General features: G+C 39.1%; 1 protein-coding gene across 1 annotated transcript in view; it reads left to right on the top strand.

Moving 5' to 3' along the window:
* Nucleotides 1–19,121, top strand: part of niban1a (niban apoptosis regulator 1a) — a 37,504-nt gene that overhangs the window by 3,918 nt on the left and 14,465 nt on the right. Inside the window, exon 2 of the mRNA XM_044360654.1 lies at nt 18,501–18,631. Coding sequence (XP_044216589.1) covers nt 18,501–18,631 — 131 coding nt within the window. The remainder of the gene's footprint in view (nt 1–18,500; nt 18,632–19,121) is intronic.

Below are 19,121 nucleotides of genomic sequence, written 5' to 3'. Positions count from 1 at the left end.
GAATTCCTGGAAATTAGTTTAAAATTAGGGGACCTGTAAAATAAAAGTCAAAATCATATAAATGAGTTGTAGTTTTGTGTATGTTGTGAATCACAGGAATCCTCACTCTGCCTGCTGGATCCTGTAAATAAGACTGTAAATATTACACTGTATATGTTCAAGTTGGAGGAAACCAGCCTTCAAACTCTTGTTTAATGGGGTCCTCTGGGTGCTTTTTATCTCCTACAGCTCATATTTTGGAGCTCTGTAAAAGCAGCTCATGGCCTCAATCTGCAGACTTTAGGACTTGTCCGTGCTTTCATGTTTGCCTCGTCAATTTTTCCTGGCTGCCATTTAGTGGAGGCAGACTTTTAGGCCAGAGCAGTGACATTGTGCATCCATTTCTCATCGTGAAAACATTCCTTCCTCTCAGTCTGCAGCTGTAAAATGTGTGTGGGGAGGGTGGGGTGGGTGTGTTTGTTGAATAATTGTCAGTGTTCAGGGCTGGGTTGGATGATTCTGGGTTTGGTTCACCAGGCTGGTTGGATGGACGGATCCTGCTGCGCTACAGATGATTCATGAATTGACAACAGTCCAGTCTTGGTGGAGGCACATCCCTCGACGCTGTGCAGCAGTTTTTCTGACTGATGTCATTTGTCGTGTTTGTGGTTTTGTTACAGTTCACTCCAATAAAAGAAATGGGTGCCAATTGAAAAAAATCACAAAATTTGCAAATATAAGTCGTCAGCACTCACAAATAAGTATGCAACACGTGTTTCTGTTCTCGGCTTTCTTCAGTGTTTCTGAGACATTTGTGGGTGTGACCCCAATTAAACAGCAGCCAGGGACGTGCCGGTAATTAACCAGCTGATACAGATCATCAAAACATTATCAAAAACCAAATGCTAGTAAGAAAAATTACAGTGAGAAAAATTAAGTCATAAGAAGAAGTATATCACATAAAGTCATTGCTACAACCAGATAAGTGACGATGATTTACACACTAACAATAAAAACGCATGTATGTACATATGTAAAAAAAAAAAATACCCATCTGTATTCATAGAAAAACAAGACAACAGCAATTTATCATGTAGGCCTTCAGGATACTCAGTGTATCCAACAAGCTTCTCTTTGGAGAACCTCTCCTTCCTGTTTCTGATGCCACTCTTATGCTCAGTATGCTCAGTTCCCTTTGTGTCTTACCTACATACCCAAACCCACAAGGACAGTTCTATAGGTGAACTACATGTGTGGTCCTACATGTGATTCTACCTCTGGCTTTCATTTTTCTGCCTGTGTGGGGATATAAAAAAAAAAAAAGGTCTCCTTTGATCATTACAATGCACACAGTTCAAACAGGGAACATTTCCTGAGGAAAGAGAGCTTAGAAAAATGCGTAGGCCAAACATAGAGATCTGTCTTCACAAGTCTGTCCCTCAAATTACTTGATCGCTTTAATAATGAATATGGGAGGATTAACAAACTCTCTGCCAACAATGGGGTCACTAGACAGAATATGCCAATGTTTTCTTACCACACCTTATAGCCGACTGAAGAAAGGTTAAAAGGTGGTAGTCAAGACAACAGACTGTTGTTAAAGAGGAGGATTAGATGCTAGAAGCCAGTTGGATACACTGCGTACAGACTGAGGATCCCTGGGGGCGTAAATGATGAATTTTTGTCTTGTGTTTTATGAATACAGATGAGTATTATTGATGTATTTTCTATGGAGGATCTATACATGATGAGTTTATACACGCATTTTTTATTGTTAGTGTGTAAATCATTTGGTCACTTATCTGTTTGTAATAATAGCATAACGTGATATATTTCCTCTTATGACTTAATTTTTCTTACTGTAATTTTTCTTACTAGCATTTGATGTTGTTTTGATGATCTGTATCAGCTGGTTAATCACCGGCACGTCCCTGGCTGCTGTTTAATTGGGGTCACACCCACAAATGTCTCAGAAACACTGAAGAAAGCCGAGAACAGAAACACGTCCGTTTCCTTCTTCTGCTGCTTCTGCGCTTCATTAAAACTGTTACATATTTGTTTGCGAGTGCTGACGACTTACGTTTGCCATTTCTATTACAGTTCGGGCTGCGCACCTTTCAGTACTTGTGCTGATACCTGAGTTTCGGTACCAATGATACTTTTTTTTTCCTACCTTACTTAGAGGGATATAAACATGTTTTTCTTCTTCTCTGCTTTCAATTATCAATCTTTTAAAAAAAAAAAAAAAAACAACATGGTGACTGTTGTGGAAAAATTGTCAAATTGTCTTCAGTCATGGCAAGCTGTTGTTGTTTCCAGTGTCTGAAATGTGAAGATTTGCTGCTTTTTCTGTCGTACATGATTGTAAATTGAATATCTTTCGGATTTAGACTGTTGGTTGGACAAAGCAAGCGATTTGTCGCCTTGGGCTTTAGGAAACTGCAGTGGGCATTTTATAGACTAAATGATGAATCAAGAATGACAATAATCACAGTCTGTTAATCTGTTTATGCTGCATGTACCACTGTGTGAGAGCACAGTTTAGATGTCACTTAAGACTAAAAAGCAAAATAATCATCATGGCGAAACAAATGTAACGTCTCTTCCTTCTAACTGCTTTTGAAACACAGAATTTATCTCAGTGCAGCAGTTACACATCTTTTAAACAGTATATTTGTCGCCCAAAACATGAAGTTTATGTCCATTATAATAAACACAAGACAGTTTATTCTCAGTTACAAATGTTTCTCGTAGGCTGAATGTTACTAACATGGCTGGAACGTAGATTCCCCAGTCTTTGTTTTTGCTGTCAGGCTGCCATTATTCATGCTGTGTCACTCTGCCTCCAGCTGCCATTACACAACCCCTCAGATATTCAGAGGAGCTGAGAGACTGTGAAGCTTCAGATCTGAATCCACTTCGCTCCACAAAGAGAGGAAGCTGCTGCTCAGGCGGCTCTCTGCTGGAAACCCACCTGTTGTTTACTCAGACTGAGCGTCCTGAGAACACAATGCAAATACAGCAAAATCTGCTGCCATTCAAACAACTTTTCCACTATTAAACCAGCGTTGAATAGTCAGGAGAATATATATTTATGTCACTGAATCTGTATGAAAGGACAGGACACCACTAGAGGCCATTTGGTTATTAAAGGGTCAATTCACACAAAAGAAACATCTCTTCTCACTGAAAGGAAAAGTTCATCATTTCTGGGTAATAAACTTGTTTCCTGTCTTTCTAAGAGGGAGATGTTCAGGATGTCACTGTCATGCTTTTAAATACAGAGCTCGAGTCAGGATTAGCTTAGCATAAAGACTGGAAGCAGAGGGAAAAGGCTAGCCTGGCTCTGATAAAAGTTTAGCTTTAGTTTGCTTTAGCTGGCTGTTCATCATGTGTTTCAGATTTGTATGATTACAGAGAGAGAAATCAGGAGTTAGATGAATGAAAGTGATTCCAGGCTGGTTTAATGAGGGACTCCGCACAAACACTTTCACTTCCAGACTGTGGAGGTGTGGAGATGTTATTTTTTCAACAAAACCTGCGTCACAACTGATTTTTTTTTAAGAATAAAAAAAACTTCCACATTTACACAGACAACCTTTATGTGTCCACCGTGATTAATACAAACATCTCTGCTTTCACTCACTCCTGTGTTGTTCTCTAAAGCAGCACACTGGAACTGAACAAATTTACAGACAGTGAAAGAAGAGATGTTTGCATTAATCACCCTGCAGACAAACATGCACTCGTTTGTGTTTTTGTGCTCCAGTTTCGGTCTTTGCAGATGCACGTTTGTCTGGGCTGAAGTTCACGTCTGCATGCAGCTTATTTTGCGTGTAAACATGAGGACTGTGGGCAAAAAGCTCTATATGTTCTTACTTATGTCATCCAGGTATGATGGTATGCAGGTGTTAAACAGGCTCTGCAGCTCGTAAACAAGTCTCACTGACAGACAGATGAGTTTATTTTGTTTTAAAGAAAGCTCACAATCAGTGACGCCCATTTGAAGCAGCTTGGCTTTAATAAGGAGGGAGGATGAGTCACAGAGGGAACAGACCATCCTGAGGGTCGGTGAAATCACGTCAGAGCAGTAAAACGTTTCAGCTCTGTGACGGATGTTTATTGACGTAACGTTGCAGGTGCAGTTTTATATCTTGTTATTTACAGTTTGTGACTCTCATGCATCATTACGTTTAGTTTATCTAAAGGTTCCCTGAGGATATTTTAAAAATCCCTTAACTTTTCGAATCATCAGAGACTCCTCTAGTCAAGTCAAATTATTTATTGAGCATAATTTTAAAAAACAATAAATGTTGACGGATGTGCTTTCAGGATCAAAAAGTAAATTAATAATAGTGTAGAATAAAATCATAGAAGCACAGCAGCATTGTGCAGAGAACAAACAAATAATAAAGAGTGTGACCAGTTATGTCTTCATAATGACAATTAAGAGACTAATGAAAAAAGAGACGAGTCTTTAATTGACTGGATGAAAATATACATCTTCTGCACCATATACAATCTGTTTCCCAAGTTGTGACTCTATTATTTTCTAATCCAAGCAAATATGGCAGCTGTAAATGAAGATGAACCACACACTGAAGAACAGACGCTCCGCTTCTAAAAGTTTCCATTAGATGCTGAAACCACGACAGAGCTGTGGTTGTGTCGTTTAATGTTATGTGCTTTTTTTTTCTTAAATACCCGTGTTAGCAGCGTAGCTCGAGGGAGGCCAATGTCGCTCCACCACTGTCAGACTGAAATATCTCAACAACTATTTGATGGATTGTCATGATGTTTTGTTCAGACTTTCATGATCACCAGATGATGAACCCTACTGACTCTGGTGATCCTCTGACTTTTCTTCTTGCGCCACCATGAGGTTGATATCTGCGGTTTTGAATGAAATGTTTCAGCAACTGTTGGATGCACTGTTGTGAAATTTGGTTCACGCATTCATGTTCCCCTCAGGATGAATTGCAAACACTTTGGTCATCTGACTTTTTATGTAGCGTCATCTTCAGGTCAAAATTTAAATGTATCCAACGATTGTTTATGACCAAATACCTGCAAAACTAATGACACAACCATCAGCCTCAGCTGTACTTTGTGTTTAGTGTTAATTATCAAATGTTAGATGGTAAACATCAACATGTTAGCTAGAGCTGCTAACACGGCTATTGACTATCTTACCTTTAATCACTGATTGTCGATTAATTATCTGCATCTCACGATTACTTTCTCTATAGATTAATCTGCAGATTATTTTCTTTTAATCAATTAATGTTTAGTTAATTAAATGTTAAAGAAATGAAATAATGGCATTCACAATTGCATAGAGGCCACAAGAATGTCTTCAATTTGCTTGTTTTCATCTGATTAACAGTCCAAAACCTTCGGATGTTCAATTTATTGTCAGAAAAACAGCAAATCGTCACATATGAGGAGCTGGAACCAGAAAATATTTGGCATTCTTGCTTAAAAAGTGATTCAAACGATTATTTTATTATCAAAATAGGTGCCGATTACTCTTCTGTCAATCTTCTAATTGACTAATCTAGACTTAATACTTGATTCATCACCTAATGTTGTCAGCTTTTCAAATATGAGGGTGACGCAGTGAGGTTTTTTTCCACATATCTGGGCTGTTTATAAAGAAACCTGAAACAACCTCATAAAACCTGATGAAGGCAATAAACCTAAAATTATTTGGGGAACAAATTATACAAGAGAGGAGCAGTGTGATGGTTTCCACCTCGCTGTGTGTGTGCATGTGTGTGTGTGTTCTCTCAAACCTATGAAAAAAAGAGACAAAAATACACAAACACTCACTCATATGTCTGTCACCAGCTCACAGCCCCCTCCTCTCCAGCAGTTTTTTTCCGGCCTTGCAGCGACTTGCTCAGTGTGTCTGGTATTTCCCGACACAAAGAGGGTCTTCTCTGGATTTCACAGTTTGGTAGAATCCCCCTGAGCAGCCGGTCACCATGATGTCAAATAAATGTACAAAAACCACATTCATTATTTCATCACTCTAATGATCTTGTTGTATTTTAGCTCCTCTTAAATGTCTTTTATAAACTAGTTTTGACTTGGTGTGAGCGATGACACACATTGTTTAGATGTAAAACTGATGAAAAGATGTCAACCGTGTCACTGCATACCTGCGTATCTGCATGTCAGAGTGTGTGAAAACACAGCTGACATGTGCTGACCTGTCTGTCTTCACACACACACACACACACACACACACACACACACACACAGAGATAACCACAGAATCACTCATAGTCCAAAATGGTCCAAAAAAACCTTTGAGCTCGTTGTAATTGACCTCTTTGACCTCTCAGTCTTAATTTTCCAAGCTGTGGATCAATTAATCTTATTTAGAATAACTTTTCTTCATATTTTAGATCTAAATCTATAAATTTAGCATCCTTAAAACTCGAATATCTCCTAAAGAAGATATTTGGTAAATCACAATAACAACACAACATACTGTGTCTTTCTCATACCAGGAGTGAAACATGCAAAAATGCGATGATTCAGCGTTATCGTTCACACGCCCTCGTCCTTGTTTATTCTTATGGAAACCTGGTTAATGTGTAATGTGTTGGTCGTGGCTCGTAGTGATGAACCTACAGAGAATTATCAGAGACTCTGCAGCTCCTCTCGGCTTTACGGAGCTTTATAGTGAGTTTCTGCTATACTTCACTGTTTTGGTTCACTCTTAGCGCTCTCATAGTGTCGTTTTCAGAGAAAAAGCTCTAAAAAAAGCCACTGTACACTACCTGCTCAGCACCAAACAGCAAACAGACACAGTTAGCTGGTGAACATAGTGGAGCATTTAGCAGCTAAAGAGCCAGATCCTTCCCTCAGGAGTTGGTAGAGAGCAAAAACAGAGCTAAAAGACAGTGAATATTGGACTTACATTCACCAGGTGGACAGAAACACGACTCCAGATGAATGATAATGTTGCTCCATAACTGCTGGATGTGGAAATAAGGAAACTGTTTGCTGACAAGTTCAACATATCAGCTTAAAAGATGATTATGTGTCAGTGTTGAGTTCACAGCTTGCTTCTGCTGAACAGGACAAAAATTGAGTTATTGCAGGTTTAAGTGTTTCTTCTGTTGTTTCAATACAAATCTAATTTGAGTTCAGAGACTAAACAATAGAAAAGGTTTTAAGCCTGAAACATGATTCGAAATGAATGATAACGTTGCTCCATAACTGCTGGATGTTTTCATTTATTAAATTTGTCTTATTTTTCACTTTAATTGACATGATTAAACTTATAAAGCTGCAGCTTCTCTGTGTTTAAAGACAGGATATTTTATCTTGTGGTGTCTGACATTATTAATGTCGAAGGTGGAAGAGCAGGTCCCTCCTGTGAAACGAGGGCTTGTAGTCAAGCGGCTGGTTTGGATTTTTCCAAGTCTTATTACATTACTTGCATGCACGTACTGTATGTGTGTTGAAAGAGTTATTGTTTGCTGTAATCATTCCTGGCCCTGAGGCAGTCTCTGGGTAGTATGACTACACTGTAAATCAAGGACTGTTAAAATACACAGTCGTCATTCTGTGAAAACAGGTTTACTGAAAAGTGAAATCATTTAATCACTCAGGATCATGCAGGATTATTCTTTGGGTTCACAGGTGAGACGTAAACCATAGTAAGAGCAGTTCGTGTGCTTCCAACCTGGATTAGTCCATAGGTGTGGCTCCTCGTGTTACATCTAACTGCTACAGGTGTAACATACTGCAGCCAATCATACATCACCCAGCTGAATCTAATGCAATCTAACCCAGCAGCCATGCAAAACACCCTACCTTCATGAAGTTATAATGATGAGTTTAAGAGAGATTTTGTTTACATTTATTGAGCGATGGTCAATAAGCAGTTTTTTCTTTTAATGCAGGAAAATGTCAGTTTGACCTTTTGACCAGTGCATGCTGGGATACTGTAGGTTTCAGCCCCCTGCAAACCTACACAGGATAAACAGGTACACATAATGGAAGGAGTGTTAACCCCAATGGGAAATTATATGTAAGTTGGCTCTTTGTTCTGGGTGCTATAGGGCCCGTTAGGAGATCATAATCATGTAGGTAAACCAACCTGTCATCTGCATAGTCTCTCACCAGAAAGGTCAAAACCAACCACAAGAAATCAACTCAGCTTCACAGCATCCATCTTAACTTTAAAATCATGAAGATTTAATATCCAATAACCTTCCCAGAGCCTTGAAGCAATGTGTCTCAAATGAACTGGAAGATTCAGAGAAAGAGTTTTATTGGAATTAGTGACAACAAGAAAACTCACCTCAACATTTATTCCGACTGTGGGTTTACTGTCATAAACATAATGAGAGTCTGTGGTTTACATGGTTCCACCTTAACATTGCTGTTTTAACCACATTATTAGTGTGCATGTCAACATCTCAGTGTTTGCTCGACTTGTTTGTGAGCGGCTGTCGTGTGTGTTGCCTTTATATGATTGAATGTGTTTGGGGAAGTTTGGTTCCTCTGTCTGCTGCAGTTTATTCCCCCCCGCCGATTACATGATAACGTTGTTTTTATGGCACTTCTGTCTTTGATTGTATCTCTTTACACAACGTCTTTATGATCTGTGCATGCTGCTTTGCACCATATTCAGTTTTAATTGGTGTAAATGTTTTTTTTTTTTTTTTTACACATGCACAGAGACAGCAGTTGAGAAGGAGGCAGATGGCTCATACTGGCACATTTACAGTAAAGCTGATTAATGTGAACAGTCCCTGAAAACAACAGGAACAAAAACAAAACCAGTAACTGTGAATAATCTGTGAATATTTTAATAATTAATTTATTGTTTTGTTTATAAATATCCGAGTTATCTGAGTCCAAACGTATTTCTAAGGGACTGTGTGAAAATTATTGGTTTGCGGAAATAGAGCTGGATCATATGTTTCACTGATGAAGAGAGATTAGAATATGATAAAGTGATAAAGTAATAAATGATGAATATTCAGGCCACACTTTAAAATAAAGAGCTATGAATGAAGCTCCACCAGCAGGTCAAAGTTTCACTTATGCTGTGAAATATCTCGTTATAAAATTGATGGATTGGTTCATTTCTGTTTGTTTGATGTATTAATTTTAGGAAGGTTACAGTCTCCTCATCGCTCCACACAGATCTGATGTTTTCGTCTCTTCAGTAACGTTTAACTCGCATGCTTGATGTACGTCATCATTTATTCATTAAGGCTGTTTACAGTGCACTTTGTCGCATTTTGCTGTTAAGAATACGCCTAACTCTTTCAGCCAAGTGTTTAAAACTTATTTGCGATATTTCAAAATTTTCGGCGTTTTGATTCTGATTTTTTATGTGTAAATTGAAATGCAGATAAAAACACGTGGATTTTGTGGGGTCACACAGACAGAGTTATTCCAACAGACAGTGATGTAATGAACTCTATAATATAGAACCAGGATCAATTGATGTGACTACATGTAATTTAGTTACTCAAAAAAGTGGATTTAGTGTTAAGTTACTCCTTAAGTTCAGCCTCACAGATCTGCTAGCATGGCTGTAGATTCTTACATTCATTTACAATAACTCTTAAAAATGTATGAAGGCTGAAATAAGTTCCGTACAGTTCCTTTTTAGAAGAGCTTATTGTGTCCGATCATCAGTGACAAGAGTAAGAAGTTATTCCTTTACTATGAAAAACTGCATAAATCCTCCCATTCGAGAAGTGACGCTGCCAAAGGTCTTCTGAAGGTGTGTCTGAACATTTCATCCGTCCTCCAGCCTCCTTCCTGTCACACAGCGTTTGCATAACCATTTAACTCTGAAAAGGGAAAATAGTAAACAAAAAGCGGCTGGAGATATTTTGCATATACAGCAGCAGTCAGATGAAGGCCGACGTCACAGCCATTCAAATCACCTCTGAACACCGTGAACCAAGATGAACTCTGAAGAAGACGTTCATCCTCCACTCTTAAGTTTATGAAGATAATTAGTGTATTATAACACAAAACAAACAGCCAACAGCCTGTCCTCTCAGGGTTTGCAGCCGCAGTGCAGAAGAAGAAAATTTCTTCTTCAGTGTCTGTAAGATGAAACCTGCTGCTTTTATGATCCTCCCTGAGAGATTTGCAGCTTGTACTTTATTGGAAAAAGGTTAACCTCCAACCTGACTGGATGCTGCAGTTTACAGCTGGCAGTTACATAAGCTGAGTCTTCATTTCAGTGTCCTAGGAGAACTGGGTATTGTCTCATTGGAAATGTCTTTGGGAATGTTGAATGTTTTACATCCAGGAGTCATTTCAAGCAGAGAATGATTTGCTGGGGGAGCAAATGTATATCCCTGCCTCTGCTGAATTATTTTTTTCCCTGATGGGAACAAACATGTATCCCCCTCATAGTGATTTTTGCTGCTTCACCCATAGACCATGTAAAATATCTAAAATAAAAATATGCTATTTAAAACAGTGTCAGTGTTTGTGTTACCATAGAGATGACACAGCGTCTAGGCTACATGATGATGCAGTAAATGGACAAGTGGCTCCATGATGACACAGTAAATGGACCAGTGGCTACATGATGATGCAGTAAATGGACCAGTGGCTACGTGATGACGCAGTAAATGGACCAGTGGCTACATGATGACGCAGTAAATGGACCAGTGGCTACATGATGACGCAGTAAATGGACCAGTGGCTACATGATGACGCAGTAAATGGACCAGTGGCTACATGATGACGCAGTAAATGGACCAGTGGCTCTGTGATGATGCAGTAAATGGACCAGTGGCTACATGATGATGCAGTAAATGGACCAGTGGCTACGTGATGACACAGTAAATGGACCAGTGGCTACGTGATGACACAGTAAATGGACCAGTGGCTACATGATGACGCAGTAAATGGACAAGTGGCTCCATGATGACACAGTAAATGGACCAGTGGCTACATGATGATGCAGTAAATGGACCAGTGGCTACATGATGACGCAGTAAATGGACCAGTGGCTACATGATGACGCAGTAAATGGACCAGTGGCTACATGATGACGCAGTAAATGGACCAGTGGCTCCGTGATGATGCAGTAAATGGACCAGTGGCTCCGTGATGATGCAGTAAATGGACCAGTGGCTCCTTGATGATGCAGTAAATGGACCAGTACCTCTGTGATGACACAGTGAATGGACCAGGAGTTATGTGATGACGCAGTACATGGACCAGAGGTCGCCTCCTTCCCCACTCAGAGATTTCCTGAGATGTCGGTCAAAAAGGGTTGACACGCCGCAGATGACCCCTCCAGAAGAAGCATAAAAAGAAGACTGTTTTCTTAGTCTGACAAGTAGGCATATACTGTAGTGTGTTTATTTTTACGATGACATCACGTTGTGCTATTGCATGTTGTGATTATTTTCTATTAATTATTGAAGTTTGCTGCGCGCTGCACATAGAGCAGAATTAAACAGTGACTTACAAGAATGACATTAAGTGTTTTGGCGTGTCTGGCCGAGTATCCACAGTACTGAAAGGAGCGTTGGGGGGATTTAATTCTGTCATGTTAAATTAGAATTTAACCTTTTTTCATTTATAGTATAGTATAGTATAGATGATCACATCTCCTATGTGTCCCTTGAGGAAAGGACATGAAGTTTACATCACAGCACTGAGAATGAAAATATCACGCTACTTGATGAATTAAACTTTTAAAAATGGATTCAAATATTCCTGCAAATGCAGTGGTCAAGTTCAAGTTCCGTAATTGTTTTTATAAAAGTTACTGTAACAGCTGCAAGAAATAGCCTAATAGGCTTCAGAGTCTATAAAGGTCCACTGTGGTTCTGATTTATTTTCATGAATAAAAACATTTCAGAATCATCCCCCCTCTGATTTTTTCAAGCATCTGTTTTCTCTTTCTATCTTTCTCTGTGGGCTCATAATGTTCTGCATTCTCTTGTACTGACTTTATTTTATGGAAAACTTAAGCATACATCTGCACCAACAATAACAGAGCTTCAGTAAAAAAAAAAAAAAAAAAATATTTATGAGAAAAAAGTAAAGTTTATGGTGCCAGAGGAAAGCCTGTGACTCTGCAAAACTTCTGTCTTTTAGATCAGATCAGGGGTGGTAAACCATGAGCCATGGAGCACAAACAGCCTGCAGGTTTTTAATTCCAACTAAAGATTTCATCAACTGATTAGCACTCTTCCAATTAGAGGGGAAGAACTCATCAAATCACCTGCTGAGGTAACTGACTGGAATAAAAACTTGCAGACTGAAACCTGCACCTCTTATTCTCAGCATCATAAATGGAGACGGTCCTCCCAAGAAAGACAACATAATAGGTCGTAATAGTTATGTTTGAGTGACAGATGTCATCCATATATGTAGCCAGACTTCCTCATTCAGAGGAGGAGGGGTGGATGGAGGCATTAACCCAACAGTGGACCTTGCCAGAGAAAACTGCTGTTTCCAACCACAAGAGACTGAGTTATCTTTAGTCTGATCAGGTGTGGTAGGGTCCTGTTGTATTGGTGCAGGTCTCAGATCTCTGTGTCCATATTATGTCAAATGTCTGATGAGAAAAAACTGCTCATTAAGTGGTTGAGCATCATGCAGCTGCCAGTGTTGGCGTCTTCAGGTCCTTTGAAGATTGAAAATGAATTTATGCATGTTGAACCACAACAATTAGTTGATTAATTGATTGACTGAAATTTAATGAGCAATTATTTTGTCATTTTTTAAGAAGAAAACGCTAAAATTATCTGGTTCCCGCTTCTTAAATGTGAATATTTTTTGGTTTTCTTTAGCTCTTTATGATAGATTGAATATTTGGTTGTGGACTGTTGGTCCAGACAGAACAAGACATTTGAGAACATCACCTTGGGTTTTGGGAAACAGTGATTGAAATTTTTCATAATTTTCTGCCATTTTATAGACTAATCTGTAAACTAATCCATTAATTGAGAAAATAGCTGACAGATAAGACAGATACGATAGTGAAAATAGTATCAACCCTGTATGCATGTCAGGTTGGTTTTTCATGGGTCTGTTGTGGAGTGGATTCAAAATGTTGGCACAGTAAAGATCTCATGTCCAGAGGTGGATTCATCCTCTAGGGATCATGGTTTTGATGGAAATCTGCCCAGTAGATGTCAAGATATCTACTTGGCAGATCGATTGGACAGACCCCCCTACCCCCTCTCCCAGCAGACCTTCTGAAATAACCATCCAGCACCAGGAGGGGAAAACATGTGGAAAAGAATGGCATCTCGGTGGAGAGTTACTGGTCAGGAGGTGGAAGCTGCCCATAACAGGAGCAGGATATCCACAGTGTGCTTGTTAATGTGTGTGTGCATGATTGGATATTGTGCTGTGTGTGTGTGTGTGTGTTGATTAGTTGATCAGTAGGGAAAAGGCCTGGTCAGGGTCAACAGGGACATGAGAGACAGATCTAACCTTTTAAATGCTGCATTGTTTAGACTTGAGGAAAAAACAAGATGATTCCCGGGGGATCGTCTGAGCTTCAAACTGCAGCTGCAGATGAACCACCAACCTCTGCCTTACTTACACTGTAAAACAACTACCTTTAACTGACCTGCAATTTACCCCTGAAAACACACCTGAATCCAGTTCAAGATGTTTGTCATGGTAGCAGTGACCTCTTACTTTCAAAAGCCCTTAATTAACAAATCAATTAGATTTTAAGGGATACATGACTTTCCCCCTGAATTAACACATTCATTTGAAATATTTCAATTTAATGTGTAATTATGTTTACATTTTAGTTAATGTTATGGGTGTGAAATATTTTGAGGTGCAAGTGAAGGATATTTTCAGGGTTTTTTAAGATTCAAGATTTAGTCTACTGTCATTTTCTTGTGTATTTGCATATATAAAAAAGTGAAATGTTGTTCTTCCCAGCCCAAAGCATTACAATCAGAAAGGAGAAACATATTTATCTAAAAAAAAATCCCTGAAAAACAATAAAAACATATAAATCCCAATAGAACAAAACAAAAAAGAATGAACAGTTTATGCAGTTTTATGCAGTATTTGGGTATTTAATACTGTATGTTCACCCCAGTATGTTTGGACTAAAATATATTGAGGGGTTTTTAATGGATTATCTCCACCATTTAAAGGTCTTTTGAGGTAAAATCCCTTTAAAAATATAAAAAAAAATAACATCACAGTTACGCCTTAACTTGCACCTTAAAATTCTCTTAATTTAAAGGTTCAAAGGTTCAGAGGTTCACTCCAGATTCAGGGTCAATGGATATTTAGGAGTTTTAGCACACTATCACCATAATATAAGGGCTTTTTAGTGAGTTAAAAACTTTTTACCAAATAGTGTGAAAAACATCCTACAGGTGTGCTGGTGTAACGTACATACACCTTTTATTAGGTTGATAAAATTGTTTCATACAGTATATATTCTGTATCCACTTCATTCAGCTCCTGATTTAAACTGTTTGACATTTAAACTGACATATACTGACTGAAATATTAAAACCTGAGACATCAGTCTCATGACTGCACTATAACTCTAGAAATATTCTAGATGTTTTGTGCATTATTTTATCGATGTTTCTCCAAAATTCTGCTTGAACTCATGGTGTCTTTGGAAACTCTTATTTGCAGTTTTGGAGTTTGGCTGCACTGCATGACCTTGCACTTACTCACGAACTGGTGGAACAATGAGGTTTAAAGGGTTCATTGGAAGGTTTAAGGCCTTTTTAAGGTAAGGCTCTTCTTGAGTCAGAAAGTTTTCAGATGTAACCCCCCCCCCTACACACAAATGTACTGCAGCATGACATTGATGTAGGTGATAGTGCTCCTATCAAGCCGCATCCTTACCACATGACCCCTATGAAGTGTACTTAATGCACAAACAAGTTGAGCAATGGTCTTGCAGTCTTGCAGCACTTTCTCCTTTCTGTTGATTCCAAGACCTCTGGTTCTTTACAGACTATAGGAAGGTTAATAATGTAACCAAGCCTGACTCTTTCCCTCTTCCCCGTGTTGAAGACTGCATTGATAGGGTGGGAACAGAATGCTATGTGACCAAGCTATATTTGCTTAAAGGCTGCTGTACACTGTCATGGTGTTTGGCATATGTAACGCCCCTGTCATCTTTCAGCGGCTCATGTAGAAAGTGTTGTCTGATGCGACTGTGAGGCCTATATAGATGATGTCGTAGTGTATTTAGATGATGTCGTAGTGTATTCACCTGACTGCGAGAGTCCCATGAACACTCTCCTGACTGTTTTCCAGTGCTTTGAAAATTCCTCACTGACCCCTGAACCTGAGCAAGTGTGAGTTCGCAAAAACAACCATCACTTATCTTGGCAAGGAAGTAAATCAGGGACAAGTTCAACCCCTTGCAGCCAAGATCAGTGCTGCTGTTGAGTATTCACCAAGTGTCAGCGGGGCCGTTTCCTAGGGTTAGCAGGTTACTGTAGGGCATTTTATAGGTTGATTAGCTGCCACCAATAGGAGCAATGATTGGTCTCAACTCCCTGAAACTAGAAGGAAAGGGCAGGTTCACAGAACACACCACACAGGACATAACGGTATAAATGCTTCTCTGTTATTTGGTAAATTTTCAGTGTTTTTTACCCCTGAAAAAGCTGTTAAATTACACAGATAATACCTTAATATTGTAATCCATTAATTGTCCCCTTAATAAACATTAATTACATCATTATTAATCATTAAATGAATGAAATTTAAAGAATAAAAATTAAGGGATTCATTTCATACCTCATAGACTTTTTTCTTTTTGAAACTTTCTCCCTTCTGTAACTCAGCTACAAAAACCTGTTTCCATCAGTCGACTCTCCTTGTTTTTAAAACCTCATCTGCAGCTCAGAGATACAGTGTGATGGAGCGCCGCAGCCTCTGTTTCCATAGTGATGTGGAGCGGGTTTGTGTGGCCTCGTTCCATCATCCCCATTGAAAAACCTCCTGCAGCTACCCAGCAAGATAATGACAGAGAGAGATCAACCCCGACATTAACACTCAGCGTACAGTGAAGGAGGATAAACAGCGGCCGCACTCTCAGGCATGTTTATCCGTTAAGTGGGTGGTGTGTCACAGGGACTTACCTATAATAGTTTGTGGATATTGAGCATTTAAAGCTGAGTAAATACTCATTTAATGAATTTTGCTGCCGATGATGTAGTTTGCAGCTGTACAGAGAGAAAATAGAAAGCAAAAATGGGAACATTTATCCGGTGACTTTTTTTTTTTTAGAGGTTTAGTCTGTCTGTTTGCTGAGCTTTGTTTGGTTTTTTCCTAAGAAACTGAATCCCCCTGCGTCAGGAATCTGGTCTGGTTTTAGCAGGAACAGAGTGAAATCTGAGACGTTTTTTCTTTTCTCTCAGCGATCTTGTGAATGTACTGCCAGCAGTCATAGGTTGACAAACCACAGCAGGGACTGAGAGAGAACACAAAGTAAAGAGATCTGGTTGATGCTGTGTAGCGAGAGCGGCCTTTGAGACTTTGACAGAGACACACAGTCTGATTGGACACTTGTGTATTGGACAGAAATTACTCATAAACTCCAGAAAGATGCTAACGAGCGCTAACAGCAGCCTTGGTGACCTGATTACAGTATTGTGCAGGAATCACCGTGTGTGATATCATCTGGTGTTTTTAGTCAGGCTGGAGGAAGACTTGAGATGGAAAATAAGTATCAAATTGAGCTCAGGTTTTGTTTTTTTTGTTTTTTTTTAGAAACCTCTGTTGTGTGTGTGTGTGTGTGTGACAAGCTTTTGGCAAAAATGATACACAAACTTCCAAAACAAAAAGATCACTAATTCAGCTCCTTATGGTTTTATTTAGCACAGCTGCTTTTATGTAGATGAATCTAAAATGATAATTTTTAGTATTTTGTGAAATAGGGTTCATTCTAAAAGTGAGGAGTCAGGATGTAGATAGCCTAGCTTAGCATAAAGAGTGGAAGCAGGGGAAAACTGATGCCATAATTATTATCATTAATGATTTAATCAATTTGATCTTTTACCTTTTTCACCAGTTCTGAGAGCCCGATGTGATGTTCATCCAACAGTCCAGAACCCAAAGATACTCAGTTTGTAATGATATAATATAAGGGAAAATTATAAATCTTCACATTTGAAAAGCAGAAACCAGAGAATATTGCTTCATAAATGACTTAAAGAGGACATATCAAGCACATTTCCAGCTCTATATTTATAATCTGGGGCTCTACTGGATATCTTTGCATGATTTACAGTTAAAAAAACTCCTTACTTATCTTCTACTGGTCCTTTATGCAGCCCCTCAGTTCAGCCTCTGTCTGAAACAGGCCGTTTTAGCTCCTGTCTCTTTAAGGCCCGCCTCCTGATGAGCCCACTCTGTTCTGATTGGTCAGCTTCAGGAAGCTTCCTCTGGCTCCGGAGGCTACGTAAACAAACTATAGTAGCAGGATTTCACTTCTTTTTCTCCTTCTTTACTCCAAATGTCAACTTCTCAAATCCATCCATACATGTTGGAGCCGAAATATGTGATTGGACAATGCAAACAACCTTAGCAACAAAGTCTAATGATGTCAGGTTACTTTTCAAATGAAGCATTCAAAGCAGGTTGAAGCCTTGGCTTTTGACTTTCAGGGAACATTTTTACATACGTTCACCTCAAATTTTGGAACTTGAATCATGTTTAACATCTGACATCAGAACAGGACATAAAAATGACAGAAAATCATAAAAAGCAGAATATGTCCCCTTTAAAATAAGTGGTTTCCAAACGTTTTCAATATCAATATTTGTGAAACCAAGTTGAATTTTACTGAAATAACATTCTCAAGAACATTTTTCATGCTTCTTATTAGTTTTTGTTCTGTCAACTTTGACCTCACTGCCATGTATCGACACGTCAACACGTCACATTTTATATGTTGGATGTGACTCATGCTTGCTTGATGAGCATCACCGCTTCTTTTCCTCTAGTGCGTACAAGTGTTTGTTCTGAATAAGTCTTGTTAACAAATCGCGGTTGCCTTGCTGATATCACAGCACTCATATTTGTTTATTGCTCCCAAGTGACTCCGATTTATCACTTTTCCACTGGTCATGTGTGATCCCAGTTTGGGAGTCACCAACTTCAAAACTATCAAAATATTTGTAAATCCATATAACCGTTCCACTCCTTCCTAACTTGCAGCTAACCTACTGTTCATAAAAGTAGAAAATACATCATGATGATAAACTGTCTTGCCTTTAAACTTTTAGAATCTGGTGTCATTTGAGTACAAATATGGACTCTTTGTGTTTTTAGCTGAACTTAACTGAACTTCCTGGTTCATATTTCATCCTCTGCCTGCAGCAACATGTCCTCACCTTCTTGTAGCTGGTCTGACATCTGACCAGGCAATGGGCTGGTACTCAGTATTTAAAGCCAAACCTCCAGCATAAAAGGTGCTTTTTATGTTGGTCCAACTTCTGAGTAATATTTTTAATATATTTTCTGTGTGTGTGTGTGTGTTCCTGCAGGCCAGGCCGAGGCTGAGCTGAAGGGGTTCAGTCCATACTACAGGAAGCAGTTCTCGGTGTCCCGGTTCTCTCAGGTAGAAGATGACCTGGAGCAGCACAAAGAGCAGATCACGCAGCTGCTCAAACAGAAGGTACGTGTCTGAATGATTACACTGGTTTCAGACCTCTGAATCAGCAGCACGACCATACAGTTTAAAAAATATGGTCTAATGAGTCAGAGCTTTACGGAGCCCTCCATATTCTTCCATTCCTTCTGAGCCATATGTCTGTTTCCACTCAGCTGCTCTCAGTGCAATGCCACAGTATGGATCAGCTCATTGAATTTTACTTTGAACTGGGCATTAAGTTTGCTGATGTAGTGCTACTGCTCAATAGGCCTAGTTATGTAATTAGTGAAAGCAATCTTAAACAAATTCTTCAATCAAGACGTCTCTCCAGAAGAAATTTCATTTGTGACCAGTTACTGTACTCAAGGACGACTGCACAGATACAGATGGATGTCTTCTAAATGTAGAGTACGGCCTACGAGTAAGAAAAGAGGATGTCCGCTTGATTATGAAAGAGCTGGATCCCAGAGGGGTTTCACTGAGGAAACATGGGAACGCAAAACTATTGCAAAAA

Source organism: Thunnus albacares, chromosome 9, assembly GCF_914725855.1.
Source record: "Thunnus albacares chromosome 9, fThuAlb1.1, whole genome shotgun sequence".
NCBI classification, from domain to species: Eukaryota; Metazoa; Chordata; class Actinopteri; order Scombriformes; family Scombridae; genus Thunnus; species Thunnus albacares.
Note: the sequence above shows the minus strand (reverse complement) of the source record. Positions and strands in the feature narration are given on the sequence as shown.